General features: G+C 44.2%; 1 protein-coding gene across 1 annotated transcript in view; it reads left to right on the plus strand.

The window, feature by feature from the left end:
* WNT2 (Wnt family member 2) overlaps nucleotides 1–19838 on the plus strand; it is a 47949-nt gene that overhangs the window by 19963 nt on the left and 8148 nt on the right. Inside the window, exon 4 of the mRNA XM_082662192.1 lies at nucleotides 5815–6079. Within this exon, the coding sequence (XP_082518318.1) occupies nucleotides 5815–6079 (265 nt within the window). The remainder of the gene's footprint in view (nucleotides 1–5814; nucleotides 6080–19838) is intronic.

Consider the following 19838-nt stretch of genomic DNA (forward strand, 5'->3'; position numbering starts at 1 on the left):
CACCCACCATAAGGGCAGAATGCATTAAAAGTGACCGCTCTGGGGTTGTGCCGTGCAGACCGGGAGGAGAGATAAGAGGAGAGGGTACAGCACAGGGCTATTGCTTTTCACTGTCTTTTCTGGACTATTTGATTTTTTCAAATCATGCGCAACAGTTCTTTAATTTTAAAATTTGAAAGTAATAATTAAAAACAAACACAAAAAAGCCCCAGACTGGCAGCGCCTGGGATGTATGTCTCCAGGTACCAGCGCCCCCACCCCCTCCGCCCCGACCCCTTCGTTCGCTCATTTCCTTTAAGGTGCAAATAAAAGGTCTGCAGCCGCTCCTTCAGCGGCCTGCGGGAGAAGCCCACCATTCCCTCAGCCAGCGCCTCCCGAGACCCCGGGGGAGCGTCCCTCCGGGCAGGACCCTCCACTGCAACCTGTCTCTCTGAGAGCGCTTGGCTTTTACTCCACTGGTCGCCATCTTTCGTACCCTCCAAAGCAGCACTAGCGCAAACTGCTGCTTGTGGGAAATTTTCCCTAGAGGTCAGAACATTTTGAAGATACAGGGTAGGACACAACTTCTAATTCAGTCATGAGATATCCCAGTTCCTAGGACCTAAGTCCTAAGACCGACCCCTCCACGAGAATTTCTCACCTGCTCCGGCCCTCCGTGGGCCCCGGACTCTGGCCGTGGTGCGCGGGCTCCTTTCCTCCTCCGCTGCTTTCCCAGGTGTGGACTTGATTCTCAGCGTGGCTGCGTATTAGAAGCACCTGGACCGGAAGTACCATCAAGGCTGGGCCCCACCCCCAGGGCAGGTTCTGGTATATTCAGCTCCGGGAGAGGCCAGGGTCTCTGTGACCGAAAGGGTCCCCAGGTGATTTTGATGTGTATCCAAGAGGAGAACCACTGGTCTGCTCTCTCTAGGTGCCAGAGAACAATCCCTAAATTCCTGGGGGGTTTTTTTTGTTTTTTTAACTCTTTCCAGATCAAGCAGCCTCTCAAACGGCGGCCAGATTATAAATGAACATTCTTTCCCTTCCTTCTTCTCTGTGTATGCACACATACGCAGGCCTTTAAAAAGTGGATCGGGACTTCCCTGGTGGCGCAGTGGTTGAGAGTCCGCCTGCCGATGCAGGGGACGCGGGTTCGTGCCCCAGTCCGGGATGATCCCACATGCCACGGAGCGGCTGGGCCCGTGAGCCATGGCCGCTGAGCCTGCGCGTCCGGAACCTGTGCTCCGCAACGGGAGAGGCCGCAACAGTGAGAGGCCCGCGTACCGCAAAAAAAAACCCCAAAAAAGTGGATCATACCACGTATACTGTTCTGCATTTTGCTTTTCATCTGACACCCTTTTATAATGTAAGAATGATCTACATCATTAATCAAAGACCACATCGTATTCCTTTATTAAGCACATACCATAATTTGCTTAACCCTTGTCCTGTTGATGTCATTTGGTTTTTTCCTAATATTTTGCTCTTGCTAATTATGCTGCAGTGAATATCCATGTGGGTATGCATCCTTCCAAACTGGTGCAGATATTTCCAGAGTGTAATCGCAAGGTCAGAGGATACCGTACATTCTCACCAACAGTTTGTTATAGCATCTCCTTTCCATACTCTTACCAACACCAAATATTATCAAATTATCAATCTTTTTACTATTTGCTAACCTGCTAGGCAAAGAAAAAAAAGGTGTTACATTGCTTCAGTTTGCATTTCTCTGATTACTAGTGAAGTTGAACATCTTTTTGTCTCTTTGTTGGTACTTTGTATTTCTCCTGTGAATGGCCTGTTTCATAGATTTTCGATGACAATTAGTTTGGAAGATGCAATGTAATTCCTCCCCATATCTCTCTCTACTTCTTTTCTGCCCCATTATAATAGGTCTCTAATATTATTCATTTAATTCTTGATTTATTCAAAAGGATAGAGGGAAGCAGAGTATGCACAATTCAAAAGTTGAGAAAAACACAGTGCAATTTATATGAAGATTTTAAATGTGTTTTTAGAAAGAGCATGGATCTGGGAGTGAGACATATCTGATTCACATCCTAGTCTGCCTCTGTCTAGCTGGGTGACTCTGGGGAATTTTACTTTCCTCACTGATCCCGGGTTTCGTGGGAAAACTAATCCGCTTTGCCTAATCATGGTAATTAAGTAAGGTAATGGGCGGAGCCGGGCACACAGTGCAGTACTCACTGTGTGGTGCGTATTATTATAACGTTATTACAACATTTGAATATTGGAATTCTTCCAGACTAGGCAAACTTATCGTGAGCTTCTCCATCCCATTTCTTACTCTTACCTCAACTACTGTCTAAGTCAGGCCGCCTAGCCTTAGGTCCCTTCCCTCTGCCTCGCTGATGGAGTGGGGTATTGCCCTCTTCAAGGTTAAGGGTTTGAATTTCAAGTCTGCAAACCTGGGACATAGAAGAGGTGGAGGTAGCACCCAGGTGTGACTGAGCACTTCTCGGACTGTGTGTTAGGAATGGGGCCTGGAGATTCAAGCAAACCCAGTACCAGAGAAGGTGTCTCACTTTCCCCCTTGGTTAACTGTCAAGCCCGTGATTAATCCACAATCAAGAACTGACCTAGAGTCTGTCGTACAGAGTGAAGTAAGTCAGAAAGAGAAAAACAAATACTGTATGCTAACACATATATACGGAATCTAAAACAAACAAACAAAATGGTTCTGAAGAACCTAGGGGCAGGACAGGAATAAAGACGCAGACGTAGAGAATGGACTTGAGGACACGGGAAGGGGGAAGGGTAAGCTGGGACGACGTGAGAGAGTGGCAGGGACATATATACACTGCCAGATGTAAAATAGATAGCTAGTGGGAAGTAGCTGTATGGCACAGGGAGATCAGTTCAGTGTTTTGTGGCCACCTAGAGGGGTGGGAGAGGGAGGGTGGGAGGGAGACGCAAGAGGGAGGGGATATGGGGATATATGTATACGTATAGCTGATTCACTTTGTTATAAAGCAGAAACTAACACACCATTGTAAAGCAATTATACTCCAATAAAGATGTTAAAAAAAAAAAAAAAAAGAACTGACCATGGTTCCAGTGGAAATACTTTCGCTTATAAGTAACAGACCCCGGGGACACTAAATAATGAGGAAAACTTAATATCTTGGATCCCGAGAAGTCTGGAGGCAGGGCAGGGCCACAGCGGGTTCATTCAGGCAGTTCAGCAACACCCTCCAGAACCCAGTTCTTCCTATCCTTCCAGACTGCCGTCTGCAGCTTGTTGCTCGTCCTGCATTGGCTGCCTCATGTCCCAAGGAGGCTGCTGCAGAAAGCGGCATCCAGAGACAGAGAAGAGGACTTTCTCCCCTTCTACAGAGCGAAGAGACCTTTCTTACAAGCCTCCCAACAGACTTCCTAACATCATATTGGCCCAAACTGAATCATCACGTGCCCTCTGCCGAAAAAAATCAGTGGCAATTAGTATTATTGATTTGGGCTGCTCCGGGTCAGAGAGAAGCCGGGCCACTTCTGAAGCACGTGGCTGCCCAACACCTGAACAGAAGTTAGCAAGGAAGAGGCAAGTGGCTGCTGCCACTCAACAGTGAATGACGATGATGATCAACAGGGTGTACGACTGCCACAGCTGTGCGTATTTATAAGGGCTCACAAGGTGTATTCAGTTAATCAAATAATTAATATGCAAGCCCTTCCATTTGCATATTTTAAATTAATATGAAAACCCTTCAGTTACCGAGTTCGAACTTTGCAACCTGGAAACCTAGTATTACAAAGAAAGGGAAGTAATATTTCCTGTTAGTTTTAAATCTAGGAGTATTACTTATGAGTAAATAACCCAGCTTTTAAAGGAATAAGCTTTGAAGAATGAGCATTCATAGTCAATTCCCAAGCACTTGGCATGGAGTGAGTTCTGCATGGCTCCATTGAGATCTTAGGATAGAAGGCTCCCGGACAGATGACCCAAATGGGGCAGACTGGGGGAGCCAAGACGGCCCTCCTAGGGGTTTTTCTCTGGCAGAGGCCTGCTGTCCAAGTCACCCGGTGAGCCTCATACCAAACACCTGGAATATAAAGATAGGGGGGCAGGGTGGGGGCCATATGGGGAGTGTAGTTCCAGAAAAGGAGTTCATTCTAAGAAATCCTTTAAGATGCCCAGATCCCTGGGACCTGGGAGACCAAACTAATGCCATTTCTCCTGCTTCCTTCTCTGTCCTTCACTCCAAAGCTGGCTCATCCTGAAGAGGACAGATTTCAAATGTAACAGGGCACAGTCCTCCGTGGGGGGCAAAGCGGGAAACCTGTGGTGCCAAGGCCCGAGCTGGGAAGGGGATGAGTGAGTGCACAACTGTGAAGCCACCATGCTGTCTTGGCTCCTTCTAGAATGCTTCTGTGGGCCTGAGCTTCTGGAGTGATGAACATTTCTGCACACGTAGTCCCATTGATACTATAGCCTTGTTCAGAAACTGAGTCTGTGGAAGAGGAAACACCAGGGCAGAGTTACCTGGGGTGAGGCTCTGGGGAGGGAGAGGCAGCCTGGAACATTGGTTTCTGTGGAGTGGGGTGGAGGGTGAGCTAGGGTGCTGCAGGGAGCTCCACCTGGGCTGCATTCTGGAGCCAACCCGCCCGTACCCCATCCCTAGACCAATTATACCAGAACCTCAGGGAGTGGGGCTGAGCAAGGTTCCAACTATCACCTCCAAGTTCTTAGAAATAGGTCTCTCAATGCGTTACCCTAAGAACTTTGCTCCTAGTGCCACCTTGCATAATGTCATCAAGGGGTTTCATTCCCCTTCTGCCTATGCCCCCCACCCTAGATACCCTCTGTCTTGGACATGCAAATGGAGAGGATGGGGACCCTCAAAAGGCAGGTTTCTCCTCCTCTGCTCCATGACTGAGCTGAGAATCAAAGGCTCAGACTTGAGATCTCCAAGGCCCGTCTCTCCCACTGCCCTTCTGAGTGTCACTGTGCTTTTGGTATCTGATGAGGGAGCCCCTAGTCATCCCACTTGCCTCTGCTTCCTCTCTACGAAACAACAGAGCGAGCCCAGCCCTACTTGCTAAGCTGAATAACTTGGGTGAAGTTGACTGACAATCTCCCAAATTTAATGTTACCCTGAGGGTCACCAACTGACTTTCCAGTGTACCCTGACTCTGTCCTGTACCAGCTGTGTCACCTTGGACAAGTGTTTAACCTCTGTAAGTCTTGCTCCTCAATCACTGCAAAATAAATACTGTAGCACAGGATTGTTGAGAACAGGGTCATCAGGATAGAGTTCAGAAAGCATTATTACAATGCCCAGAACATGGAAAGCACCTCAGAAATAGGAACAATCACTATTATCGTTTTATTGAAAGAAAACGGGCTTAGCGATTACTTTGTTAATTTGAGTAATAGTATACATTTCCAATATATTGATAGTAAAGCTATATATTTTTAGAAAATACTCTAATTCATTCCCTCATTCTTCAAGCTGGCCCCATACCCCAGTAAATTCAAATTAGTGGGGCTTTTGTTATCCTCCAAGGGAAGCTCATTCGCAGTCAGGCGCTGTCCCCCGCCACCTGCTGCAGTGTGGTATGGCTGAAGAGACCAGCAAATGACCCCAACATCTCCCAGTCCTGAGCCCCAGGATCCTGGGTCTTTGGTCACTTCTTTTTTTTCCCTTTTTAAAAAAATTTATTTGATTGAAGTATAGTTGATTTGCAATGTTGTGTTAATTTCTACTGTGCAGCAAAGTGATTCAGTTATATATATATATATACATTCTTTTTCATATCCTTCACATGTACGTGCTGGAGTCCGCCTCCACTGAACTTGCCCGTCTTCTCCCACAGGCTGTAAAGCGGTTCTTGAAACAGGAGTGCAAGTGTCATGGCGTGAGCGGCTCATGTACCTTGAGGACCTGCTGGCTGGCCATGGCCGACTTCAGAAAAACGGGCGATTATCTCTGGAGGAAGTACAACGGAGCCATCCAAGTTGTCATGAACCAGGATGGCACTGGTTTCACTGTGGCTAACAAGAGGTTTAAAAAGCCGACGAAAAATGACCTCGTGTATTTTGAGAATTCTCCAGACTACTGTATCCGGGACCGGGATGCAGGTAAGTTCAAAACACTTTATTCACAGCACCTAATTATTCCAACAATCAGCACTCTGCAATTTAAATGCAGAGTTAAAATTTAAGTGCAAGGTTCTGTATTTTCCGCCTGCCAATCCTATAAGCGCAGTCTGCTGCCTGCAGGTTCAAAGCTCAGGTTCTTTATAATTCACATTTAAAGTGCACAGAGAGCTCTCCTAAGCACCTGGAGAAACCGGTTGATAATGTGCAGATTCTGGAGAAATGGGAACCCGACAAGAATGCACGTGGCAAAAAGTCAAAGTATGCAGATTAGCAAAATTCTTCAGCCTGGACAGGACTCTAATTAGTGGGTTAGTGTCCATATGTATAGAAACACAGCATCTTTCCTGTGATCCTGAGGCTGAGAGGAGGACAGCTTTGCGGTGTATCTGCTGCCGCTTTAAATCCCACCTCTGTCACTGTGGAGAGGGTCCCAGGGATTTACAGTTAGCCTGTTCTGAAATCCTCCATACTTCACACTCCCTTGCTCTTTCCACAATGCTCAGAAAGTTGCCAAATACTTGAAAGCAAGAATTCATCCCCACTGGCTCAGCTGTCGGTGAGCAGTGGAAGAGGGCTGCATAAGAGGCAGTTCGTTTATTAAAGCCACACCCTTCCCTTGACGACGGCACCTTCTCTGTCCTGAACTCACTCAAAGAGCAGCTCCGTCAGCCTTAGCACAGCTGTTGCCACCTGTGGGTTTTATATGCGTGCTTTCCTCCACCTCTTGCCCCTCCCGGTCAGCACTGAACTCCTTGCTTAGCACAGTCCATGCAAAGACTCTGGTACAAAATACAAGTACTTGTACTCTCCACTGAGTACAAGTCTCAGTGGAGAGGAGGTGATGGAGAGCCCACAGCCAACTTGGCTGAAGCCAACTTTTCAGACTTAGTAGAAAGCAAGGGAATTCATTACCAGGAAAAACATCCTAGAATTCAAATTCTGAGTTTGTTTTTCATTCCAAAGTAATTGCAAAGGAAACAGTAAAACAGTGCAGACGTCAGCAGCTCCTATCACAGGTCTGACCAAGAGGCATGATTACCGGGGAATGTCACAAGAAGTCCAAAGCCTCTTCTTTGTCCCTGAGTGGTTGGATTTCCTTCATGGTTTGATGAGCTGGTTCTTTGCAGCACTGGAGCAAGTTTGTACATGCAGCCTCTGGATTAATAACTGCTGAGCGAAAGGGCCAGATACTGTGCCCTGCTGCATTCCTCACATGCTTTGCGACCTCTAACAAGTCATCCTACCTGTCAGGCCAAAGTTTCGCCGAATCTCCAAGAAACCTGTACGTTGGTACAGGAGGGTCCCAGAGGTCTGGGTCCCTCTCTGCCATTAACTAGCTGCTTAACCTCAGGCTCCTCAGATGGGCAGGGGGCTGATGACATCAGGATCATTTTAGGAACTATGTACTGACTCCTGTGTGCCAGGTACTGGGCTAAGACCATAGCACACATGGTCTTATTTAATTCTTAGAGCCTCCCTATGACATCAGTGCATTGGAACTGATTACTGAAAAAAAAACGACTAAGAAGAGGGTGGCTCCTGGTTGATCAACACCAAAGAACCAAATTCACATCTTATTTTTTGAGATCAGATAAGCACCGTGGATATCATCATCCCTATTGTACAGATGAGAAAAGTGAATGACCAGCTCAAGATCTCATTGGTCTTGGAGGGTACGGATGTCCAGCTGTCTGACCCCACAGCCTGTGCTCCTAACCCTAACACTGCAACTTGTCCTTACCTTTCTCCCAGGGCATGTATTATGTGAAAGGCCTGGTGACGCAGAAACCTCACTTTAAACATAAGAGGACCTGCTTCCTCGGGACATCGTTTCTGGTTTTTTGGATTGAAGCAGTTTGCACAGTGAAGCAAATGGTTATGCTTGATGAACATTTAACTGCTTCATAGACAGTCATTGAAATAAAGACCTTACTTTCTCTTCCCCACAAAGGAGATTTGGAATCAAACCCCTGCTGCATCTTCAGGATACTAAGTTATTCCTGCACACTTTGCTTTTTCTACTGCCTGTATTAGAACGCAATTCTCTTTATCGATCCCAAAATAGCAGCCACATCTGCAGCACCTGCCATGTGTTAGGGCTTGATCTACATTCTCTCACTGAGTAAGGTGGGTATGTTATTATCCCACTTCATGGGAGGGGCAACGGAGGCTCTGACAGGCAGGCTATGGATTTTGCCCAAAGACTCTTGATGGGCACGAGGCAGAGTAGGGACTTGAGCCCGAGTCTCCGCACGCTTGTAACCATTTTACTCTGCCTCCCGATGCACCAGCCACTGGGCACACTGCTGCAGGTGCGGGCTTTCTGAGGGAGGCTATATAATTTACCCCCTCTCCTAATTTATTTCTGCTCTATTTTAGGCTTATTTTAGCTTCTCTGATTTAAAAAGATGTGAATTGGGTTCTGGGTTGGTGTTGACTAACCAGGAGCCACCTTACTATTTTTTAAGTAGCCAGTTCCATTGTTTTAGATCAGATTTCCACTAAGATTCCTAGGTTAGTCATAACTTGTCTGAACTACACTTGATGCCTTTATTTTTCTGCCTAGAAAAATGCCAGAGTCATCCGTGAAAACTCACAATATTTCTTTTGAGTTCTGTTGACCATGAGATGATTCTTTTAGCGAAAATATGATTCAGGGCGTTTGATATCATGGAGAGAAAAGTTTGGATTGCTGACAGTATCTTTTTCATTGTTCATATTTGGACAAATAACACAAACAAATAGCACACGTATGAGATGCAGATTCTCCCTGAGACAGCCTCCTTCAACCCGCATGGCTGCCAAGGGGCTTGTGCTGGTCTGTGTAAGGATGAGGCTTTCTCCCGGCCACTTTCTACTGGAAACTTCTGTAGTATGCAGTCTAGCAAGTCAGTCAGAGTGCGTGGTTCGCAATCTTCCTGGAGTAGCTCATAACTTCTGACTTTAGAGGCAGGGAGATGTGACAGAGTCTGAGACCTGTGAGAAGGGGAGATCCCTGAGCCCAATTCAGTGGCATTCCTTCTCCGGGCTCTGTGCCCTTGTTTGGGTCAGTGCTAACATCCTCTGGTGTATGTTAAAGAAGCACTCACAGTTAACGAGTCAGGACATCACTGAGGGAGTCTCTCCCCTCACTAGGACCACACGACATCAGGAAGGGCCTGTTTTCTGGTCAATGGAACATGTTCAAGATGGGTTACCATTAGAGGTATCCAGGCTCTAAGATAAGTCAGAAGTTTGCAGTAAATTTTAAATCAAATAACATATATATATATATTCACTTGCTCTATTAAAATCGATATTAACTTGTCCCTAGATTACACCTCAAACTACCCACTCTGCTGTGTTGTGGTTATTTTGTTTTATCTTGCTTTTTTAATAAAAATATATCATGCACATTTAATATTCAACTGATTGGGCACCTTCTCCTTGTAAGCACTTGGAAAAGCAATGATGGTGAGCAGGTTCAATATTGTCAAGTAATAGATATTTGGAATTGGCAGACTTTAGCCTTGCTAGTCAGCACCTGCTGCCTGTTCAGATTCGCTCGTAACCTGACTGAAGGAAGCCGGCTTGTCTGTCATTTCGGTTTGTGGAGTGGATAAACTCTGCAGGTATAGTCCACTATTTTCCAGTGTGAGGGCCTCTTCAGAGACCTATTGAATCAGAATCTCAGGAAAACCCCTGAGATTCTGTATGCTTTTCAAACTCAAGCACATCAAAATTTGAAAAATCCATGATTTAGGTAGTCCATGGTTCCTGATTTTCCCATAAGTATTAGGTAAGAAGAAATCCAGAGAGATTTTTCTTTTTTAAATACCTGATCTCTTACAAAGGAAAGAAAGCTTTTTTATTTGAGGAGCTCTAAATAAATGTCATTCAAAAATATCCCTGCCCTGACTTACCCAGTGTAAGAGGGTGTCCTTTCACATTAAGGCCCTGCGTTTTCTGGAACCCTCTTTTACTGGGAAGAGCACACTGAAATGATCTCGGCCATCAAAGCTTCCATTGGAATTAGCTTGACAGAGATCAGCAAGTCAGCCCTTTAGTGAAGTCCTGAAATGGTGATACCAGGACTAGTGAATTTTGGTGAGAATTACAGAAGGGTGAGTCAAGACCCTAGGGTATTCCTGGGTGAGGACAGACCCAGACCTCAGGTGAGGAAAGGTGATGGGAACCTTGGGTGAATTCCTACTGAGAATCAGTCCGTGGGCTACAAGCTTTATGTGTATTTTCTCTGAATGTTCACAGCTGTTACCTCCATTTACAGAGAAGGAAACTGAGCCTCTGAAAAGTTAACTTGCCCAAGAGTTCATGGCCTGTAAGTGATAAACAAAACAAAATAAATAAAGTCAAACCCCAAATCTATACTTTTCTCACTTTACTTCCTGAAATGTGATGGTAGTGACTGGGGGGCTGTGTAATAAAGAGTCAGCACGAGGACACAGAACATAATGGGATGAGGTGCCCACAAAGCAGGGAGGTGGGAGGTGGAGAGACTTCACCCACGTCTAGCTCAGGTTGCCTAGGAGCCCCTTTCAATGACAAGCCCTTCCAGAGTGTTAATGTCTTCAGTTGCTCCTAAGAAATGATAAGCTAAAAATCTGATTAAGGAAGATTTTCTTATGGCAACAATAATAACAAAAGACATTTTCTCCCAGTCTTCAGTTGAAGAAGGTGAGTGCTCTGATGTTCAACTATAAATACTCCCCAGAGATTCGGAGAGTAGGTACAGCCATGTGATGCTGTGCATGTGACATTTTGCAGGCCAAACTAGAGGGCAGACCTAGGAACTGGGCTTTCTGGGAAGGGTGGTTCTGTGGTTATCTTCTCTGGTTATTTCCCCAGGCATCTGTAAATCAAAGAAACCCTTAAGTTAGAGATAGGTGCATCGCTAACTAAGGAATGCTGCTGTCCTCTCCAGGGAAGCGTCTGCACCTAATCACAGGCCACTTTCACTGGTTATTTTGTAAAAACCCTGACCTGGGCCAGAGGTCACCCTGAGGTCTCTTCTCCCACTGTAGAAAACAAGCAACCCTCTGCCTCTTGTCCAGTCAAGTACAAAAAGCAAATGGAGTTCAACAGTTGTTTAACTTGTTGCTGAAAACCTGATACAGGTTTCCCTCACTGTCTGGAAGCAGAGCCTTCCCATGGAACCTTTCGTAAGCCGAAATGGTATAAAGCGAATAAGCAATTACCTTAGGATACATCTTGCTAATATGTGCACAAGATAAATTGAGATAAAGCACAATACCTCACAGACTCCTTTCAAAGTGATGGCGCCCTGATGCTGAGATGCTGTGTGGGTCCTGAGGAGCTTGATGGGGGGTCACCCCTGCTGCTCAGGTTTGCGCTGCCTCTCTAACAGCTTGCTGCAAAAACAAACGCTGAGCGCTTTGTTCACTTTTCACCTTTTTTTGTAAAAGCGAAAATTCTCTTGGGATTTCTTCCAGTTAGCCAAAAAAAAAAAAAAAAAAAACAGGTACCAATGTAGGTCTTTCGTAAAAGTGAAATGCTCAAAGTGAACTTTCTCACCATCGGGGGTTACCTGTACCTGGCTGAGAGCTGCAGGCTGTGAACGATGTAAGACCTCCCTCGGGTATCACGGTTTTTTCCACATTAATCGTCTTTAGCAAACAGCTCAGTACCAAAGGAACACACAACTCCAACCACGGCTTACAGAGTTTGGTGTTCTAGACCTGCCCTGTGGTGTGGTCTGGTTTGCAGAACCTCTGAATGCTGTGCTTGTGACCTGATGAAAAACAAGGGAACACCATGTCAGCCAATAGCAGTGGGTGGACCTTGTTTTTTTTTTTAACATCTTTATTGGAGTATAATTGCTTTACAATGGTGTGTTAGTTTCTGCTTTATAACAAAGTGAATCAGTTATACATATACATATGTTCCCATATCTCTTCCCTCTTGCGTCTCCCTCCCTCCCACCCTCCCTATCCCACCCCTCTAGGTAGTAACAAAGCACGGAGCTGATCTCCCTGTGCCATGCGGCTGCTTCCCACTAGCTATCTATTTTACGTTTGGTAGTGTATATATGTCCATGCCACTCTCTCACTTTGTCACAGCTTACTCTTCTCCCTCCCCATATCCTCAAGTCCATTCTCTAGTAGGTCTGTGTCTTTATTCCCATCTTACCCCTAGGTTCTTCATGACCTTTTTTTTTTCCTTAGATTCCATATATATGTGTTAGCATACGGTATTTGTTTTTCTCTTTCTGACTTACTTCACTCTGTATGACAGACTCTAGGTCCATCCACCTCACTACAAATAACTCAATTCCGTTTCTTTTTATGGCTGAGTAATATTCCATTGTATATATGTGCCACATCTTCTTTATCCATTCATCCGATGATGGACACTTAGGTTGCTTCCATCTCCTGGCTATTGTAAATAGAGCTGCAGTGAACATTTTGGTACATGACTATTTTTGAATTATGGTTTTCTCAGGGTATATGCCCAGTAGTGGGATTGCTGGGTCGTATGGTAGTTCTGTTGACAATCTGTATATGTTCTTTGGAGAAATATCTATTTAGGTCTTCTGGCCATTTTTGAATTGGGTTGTTTGTTTTTTTTTATTGAGCTGCATGAGCTGCTTGTAAATTTTGGAGATTAATCCTTTGTCAGTTGCTTCATTTGCAAATATTTTCTCCCATTCTGAGGGTTGTCTTTTGGTCTTGTTTATGGTTTCCTTTGCTGTGCAAAAGCTTTTAAGTTTCATTAGGTCCCATTTGTTTGTTTTTATTTCCATTTCTCTAGGAGGTGGGTCAAAAAGGATCTTGCGGTGATTTATGTCATAGACTGTTCTGCCTATGTTTTCCTCTAAGAGTTTGATAGTTTCTGGCCTTACATTTAGATCTTTAAATCCATTTTGAGCTTATTTTTGTGTATGGTGTTAGGGAGTGTTCTGATCTCATACTTTTACATGTACCTGTCCAGTTTTCCCAGCACCACTTATTGAAGAGGCTGTCTTTTCTCCACTGTATATTCTTGCCTCCTTTATCAAAGATAAGGTGACCATATGTGCGTGGGTTTATCTCTGGGCTTTCTATCCTGTTCCATTGAGCTATATTTCTGTTTTTGTGCCAGTACCATACCGTCTTGATTACTGTAGCTTTGTAGTATAGTCTGAAGTCAGGGAGCCTGATTCCTCCAGCTCCATTTTTCGTTCTCAAGATTGCTTTCGCTATTCGGGGTCTTTTGTGTTTCCATACAAATTGTGAAATTTTTTGTTCTAGTTCTGTGAAAAATGCCAGTGGTAGTTTGATAGGGATTGCATTGAATCTACAGATTGCTTTGGGTAGTAGAGTCATTTTCACAATGTTGATTCTTCCAATCCAAGAACATGGTATATCTCTCCATCTATTTGTATCATCTTTAATTTCTTTTATCAGTGTCTTATAATTTTCTGCATACAGGTCTTTTGTCTCCTTAGGTAGGTTTATTCCTAGATACTTTATTCTTTTTGTTGCAATGGACCTTGTTTTGATACTAAATGTACAATTCCCACCAGGACACCTGAACTCCCTCATCTCATCATGGAACAAATATTTATTAAGCCTCTTCTATATGCCAGAAACTATGATAAGCCCCAGGAATACAAAAATGAGGTAGACAGACTCAGTCCTTGCCCTCGTGGTTTCATAGGCCTCCTCGTCCTTGTGGAGGAGCCAGGTGGGTGACAGGCAAGGAGACTCAGGCTAGGTGCTGGGGAACCCTGCCTGGACAGGAATGTGATTTTCTTAGGTTTCAGTCCTCACTCCATTGCACTATTACAAGGTCTTACCTTACATTTGTCACTTTGAAAAGTAAAGAATCAGTTATTCATTCCTTTCTGTGTTGAGCTTTATTGTAGAAATTTCATGAGCTGATACCTCAAAAGTGCTAAAACAGGAGAGAATGATATGAAAAATGCATTGGTGAGGCTTCTAAGTCATCATTTTTCCTGTCTGTCCCACTGGATTCTGATTCCATGATGGCAGGAACTATATGTCTGTTCACCACTGAATCCCTGGCATCTAGTACATAAACATGTGTTGGATTGAATTAAATGGCAAGCTATAAACAACATAAAATATGTTCATCATATTAGCTGGATTCTTATATTGGTGCAGTGTCATAGCTTAAAGATAACTTTACCTTCCTTTGACAGGTAATTACTAAGCACGTCTTCACTCATCACTGATTATTTTATAACACACAGCCTGTGAAAATTCCCATTTAAGCTTAAGTGTTAAATGGAATTTTTCCTCATATTCAAGTGCATTAGTGGGGCATTTACAGAGCTTAAGATGCTGCTGGCTGCCCATTTCCTTGGATGAGATCAAAGGTCTCAAATAAATGCAGCAGCAGACTCTATCTGTTGCTTTTAGCTGCCACCTCATACTCAGTTCTTTTACTCTTTGGGGGGGCCTTTTTCATTTATTGTTATCAGTGGGATTACTGGGTAGTTCATCTGATTTCATTGTTAACATAGCAAAATACTTTTTACCTCCAGTGCTATTTTATGTTATAGGCATGATCTATAAATCTGCATTACCTTTTGGAATATAGATTTGCTAGAATTACTATACTTTTAGGATACACTAAAAAGTACCCTTATTTGAATTAGTTGAAAGTAACAATCAGATTGAATTTGTGAAAAATTTTTTAAAAAGGGAATTTTTTTCTTTCAAAAGAAAGAAAATTGCAGGAAAAAAAGATTTTATTTTCTTATTTTGAAATCTTTGACATAATTTAACTACTAACAACAAAGGATTTACCAAATAGACATCCTTTACTTTTTTGGGAAATAGAAAAAAATTATCTCTAATTACCATATTAATGTGTTGCAAGCAAAAGAATGTTTAAGTACTTTAAAATAATGTATTTGCTTACTTCCTTTAAGCTTTCCCCCTGAAACCTATTTTGTGCTAGTGTGGTAAATCTTCTTTTTAAAATATGCAAATTTCATATTCCTAGGGAAAGAGCCCTGTATTATAGATTAGGAGACTTTGGTGCTACCTATTATTATTTCTACTGATTACTAATTGGGTAGTCTTGGGCAAATTAACTTCTTTGGGTCTCTTAAGATATGTGTGTCACCTAGAAATTCCTAAGGTTCCCATGATTCAATTATGAATGAATGAATTGTTCCTTAATCTTACTCTAAGTTTGCAATAACACAACCTGAACTTCATGCCACAGACTCTCTTAAGTTGTCATTTTGAATTTCTGTCATTTAAAAATGTGCCACACTTCTTGTATATGTTCTCTGTGTATCAAGTGAGATAATTTGAATTAAAACCTGGCTTTTAGGTAGTCTATTCTCCCATAGTGCCTGGGGACTGGGTGACCCCTCCCTGGAGGGGAGGCTGATCTTAATTTTTAAGGAATTGATTTTAATATTTGACCACCTGAGAACTATGCAGTATATAGAAGAAATATAAGACCTAATGCTGTCCTTGGGAAGCAAGATGCATGAGAAATCGTCAAACATTTCAAAACAGTGTATGAGCTCTACTGGCTGACGTGCTAACGTTATAGGACTTAGGAAGGTGGTCCAGGTGGGCTTGGAGCAGCCAGGGAGCGCTCTATGACAGGTGCTGAAGTAGGCCTGAATCTTGAAGGATGGGAAGACTTTCAATCTAAAGGAGTTCGAGGAAAGTCCAGTGCAGCAGATGAGAGTAACTCTTATGAGTAAACAGTCTACACGGCTGTGACATCAGAAAGTCTCTTCAGGAGACGGCCTGATTAGAGGATACGGGTGGAGGGCAGTGGGAAATGAACTTGGGTAGGCTAGCTAGTGCCAGATATGGAAAACCTTGACGAGTCTAACCTCAACAACTTTAATTCCACGACAGGATTTGCTAATTTTATGGGACATGCTTTCCTGTGCCAGTCAAACCTGTCCTAGTTATTATGAAAATGTTGAGGAAAACCCTCTGAGATAAGTGGAGAGACATTGTCCTTCCCTGCTTTTTAGCTTTGCAATCACTGATGTGAGGAAGGGGGAAGCCTTCCAAGTAGATGAATGTGCGGTCTCTAACATTTGCTCTTTAACATTCTTTTCTTCCCTCAATAAATCTGTGTTGTGAATGACAACGTGTAAGTCAGCCAGAGGAGAAACAGCCTATTGGATGACGGGCTTAAGTGAATCTTGCCTTATGCCCTAACGGTCAACATATGGGCTTCTGTCAGCCTGGACTGGTAGGAATTTCCAAAGATACAGGCCCATCCAGAGAGAGAGAGAGAGTGAGAGAGAGCGAGAGAGCGAGTGCCCTTTCTCCGGGTCCCTGAGGTGTGGGTCTGGGAACTATTAGCAAAAGCCCTTCATCCTCCTCTGCTGTCAGGAAGATGCATGTCAGGGGAGACAGAAGTGTTTTTGCACTGGGAACCCTAACTCCATCATTAATTTTATAGCTCTGGGAATGGGATGCTTGATTCTGTAAAGTTCCCTCAGCATTGCTTCACCAAAGGTGCATTATGTGGTCCCAAACTTACGTGATTTAGAAACTCTGATTCTTCATTTTTTTCCCCATGCATATGTGAGCTCTTGTGTGAATCAGGGTGAGGAAAACACCTGTGGGAGGAGAGAGGTCCATCTGGCTGGAACCCACACCTTCCCATGGTTATAGACCGCCTGGATTTTACGGGCACTGACTCTAGGCACATGATCTAATGACAGTGCGGTATGAAGATGATAGATGAAGGTTTGGGTCCGCTGAACCTGAGTCTGTACCACACTGTCTGGGGATTGGGGTCTGTACCCAGGCAGGTCACACATCTGGGCACACTTCACAAACCTAAGGCAAAGGGAAGTCAGGGAGAAGAGCTTCCAACTTGTCACTTCTCTTAAGTGAACTGAGTAAATCAAAGTGTAGTAAGAAATAACATTATAAAGCAATATAAATGATCTTTTAAATAAACATGTTAAATCTGAAGCATCTAAATGTGTGTTTATCCATTTAACATATCAATTTGGGAGACTAATATTAGGGCCATTACTCAAAAGTATTTTTTAACTTTCTCCTTTGAAGTATTTTTAGAGCCAGCCACACAGGCTTTGTAGATATTGTATGATGCAAATATTTGACCCATAAAGATCAATTTGGCATTTGGAAATGGCGCAGAGAATCTTAGAATGAAGTCTGAGAAGAGCTAGGTAAGTGATCAAGCTATGCCATTTCATTTTTGGTGAGATGCAAATTGGTGCTATAGGCTTTCCTGAACAGAGAGCTCTGCTTAGGGACGGCTCCTCCCAGAGTCTTCAGTCGTAGCCACATCAGCAACATATATTAGAACCAACTTGGGAGCACGCCTGTTTTGGAGATGTGCGTTCTGGTATTGCAAAGTATTTGGTCTGTCTCATTCCTCAAAAAGGTGCCAGGAATTCAACAGGAATATCAGTACAGGAAAAATGCAGGGTAAGCTACAAATACCACGTTAACAAGCCTTGCTCACTTTCTCACAAGACTTCGGTGTCCTAATTGTCTACGGCACATCATGCATTGGAGGAAAAGGTCCCCTCCAAAAGAGTTATATGTCAGGACCTTTGCAAGTTCTTCAGTTAATAAAATAATGAAGGGAGAGAACAGGAAATCTGCTAACGCACTGATCACATACTGTTACACATGAGCCTGCTTTCTGGGGCCTGGCGGGACACGAGACCAAATCACAAGGTCAAGAGCTCCATCTCCAAATCCTGACCCTGCCGCCTGCTTGCTGTGTGATCTCGGGCAAGTCACTTAACCCCTCTGACCTTCTGTTTCCTCATTTCCAAAACAGTGATGATAATAGTACCTACTTTATAAGCACTTATGAGAATTAAATGAGATAATACAGGCAAAGGCTTAACCCAGGGCCCAGCCTGTGTAAGTGCTCCACAAATATTGGCCCCAGTTATGAACAAAAAGGAGAGAAAGAGGATAAAAAAGAAGGTAGAGGGGAAAGAAAGAAAGAAGAGGGGAAAAAGAGAAGAAAAGAAGGATGGAAGAACTTCAGCTCTCTCTGGCTTTGAAAATGTGAAAACTGGCTCTTCTGGTAGGTGTAGCTGGCTTTATTTCCCCAGGGCTCTTGTTATGGCCTAGGTGGGGTCATCAGATCATCTAATGAGTGACTCATTACTTAATAAGTTGGTATATTATTTAGAAGAAGAGATCTAAAAGTATATGTCGCAAATATTCAGAACTAAACAAGCAGCCAGGTCATAAAACTCAGTGGCTCCTTTTCATAAAGCACATGTGAGCGCTCTCTCTTTCTGTCTCTCACACACACATATATGCGTATAATCTTGTATATATATATATATATATATATATATATATATATGTATAGTCTTGATTCTTTTTATTTCAAGAATAATGGTGATGGTGATGTTTTCTGTCTTGCAAAGGCTAATGGGAAGTCCTTATTATAATTTCAATACAGGAAGCAATACCAACAAGTTTTGTGTAGCTTCTGTACTCTGGCAAACTCTCTTTTCAGGGTTTTGATGAAATGGCTCTATATTCTCCTCAAACGGCAGCAAGTGTCAAAACTGCCCTTCCTCCCTGCAGTCTGTCATCAGATCTAATGAGATGCAAACCCCAAAGCAGGGCCAGTTTGTAGTCCTTCACTAAGCAGCCTCGTCCTCCCCTCGGCTGGCCCATCCTGGCGCCGCTGATTCCTCAGAGGGGCCGTTGCTGCTCCAGGCTGCGACCCCACAGCGTTCTCACATCAGTGGCTCTCAACCTTCAAAAACCCGTCTCACATTTTCTTCTGGGCCTTCATTATGCCCTGTGTGGGCAGCCAGTGGAGAGTGGTAGGTTCAGGTTCATCGTGAATTCCAGCATTGTGTAGCTGAACACTGAACTGCTGAGAAGGCTCAGTGCCAGAGTCTTTGTCTCCTTTTCTGAAACCACTTCCTAGTTAAGCTCTTGCCAGTGGCCATCACTTTGCTCCTCTCAGAGTTTGGACGATGTTGAGGCCACTTCACTGAACAACCTTCTGTTCAGTTGGAGTCTAGTTCAGTTTGCTGCATTCGGGGGACAAAACCCACCAGGACCGTTAGTCCAGGCTGAGTTAGACCACACGATTCGACCTCCTTAGGCTTGCAAGCCGCCAGGGAAAGACCACGGAGTTCGATGTCAGTAAAAGGCCCCACAGCCTGATTCAGGAATGGGACATTTGGCCTCCCTGTCCCGGCCCCTGTGCCCCATAGCCCCAAAGGGGATAAAGAATTCTAATTGCATGGTAATGTATTTATATTCTGATAAATGCATGTCAGTGGAAGTGAGGAATGCTTATTGATGTGCAGGGCTTAGGAACAAAACACATAAAAGGTAAAAACTCAGTTGCCTCTGAGATGGCAGGTGAGAGCACTTTTCACACAACCCCTAGGGGTCTCATTCACACCCAAGGCTTCAGCTGCCACCTCTGCCAAAGATTTCCTAATCGGCATCTCCATCCTGACCTCTCCCCTGAGTCCCAGAGAGGATTTTCAGTGACCATTCCTACCTGTGTGGCACACAGTCACAGCCAACTCAACATGCGGAAAACTAAGCTCGTTATCTTCCCCCAAAGCCTGCGCCTCCCAGGTGTCCCCCACCTCAGGGAATGTCACCCGCGTAAACCCCGGCACTCCCGCCGGAAGCCTGGGAGCACCTCTCCACTCTGCTCAACCTCTCAGCCGCTTGTCCAGTCAGTCGCCACGTCCTGAGGTGCAGCCTTCTCAGCTTCCCTCGAGTCCGTTAACCTCTCCCATTGCCAC

This window comes from Grampus griseus (assembly GCF_964374135.1).
Source record: "Grampus griseus genome assembly, chromosome: 9".
NCBI lineage: Eukaryota > Metazoa > Chordata > Mammalia > Artiodactyla > Delphinidae > Grampus > Grampus griseus.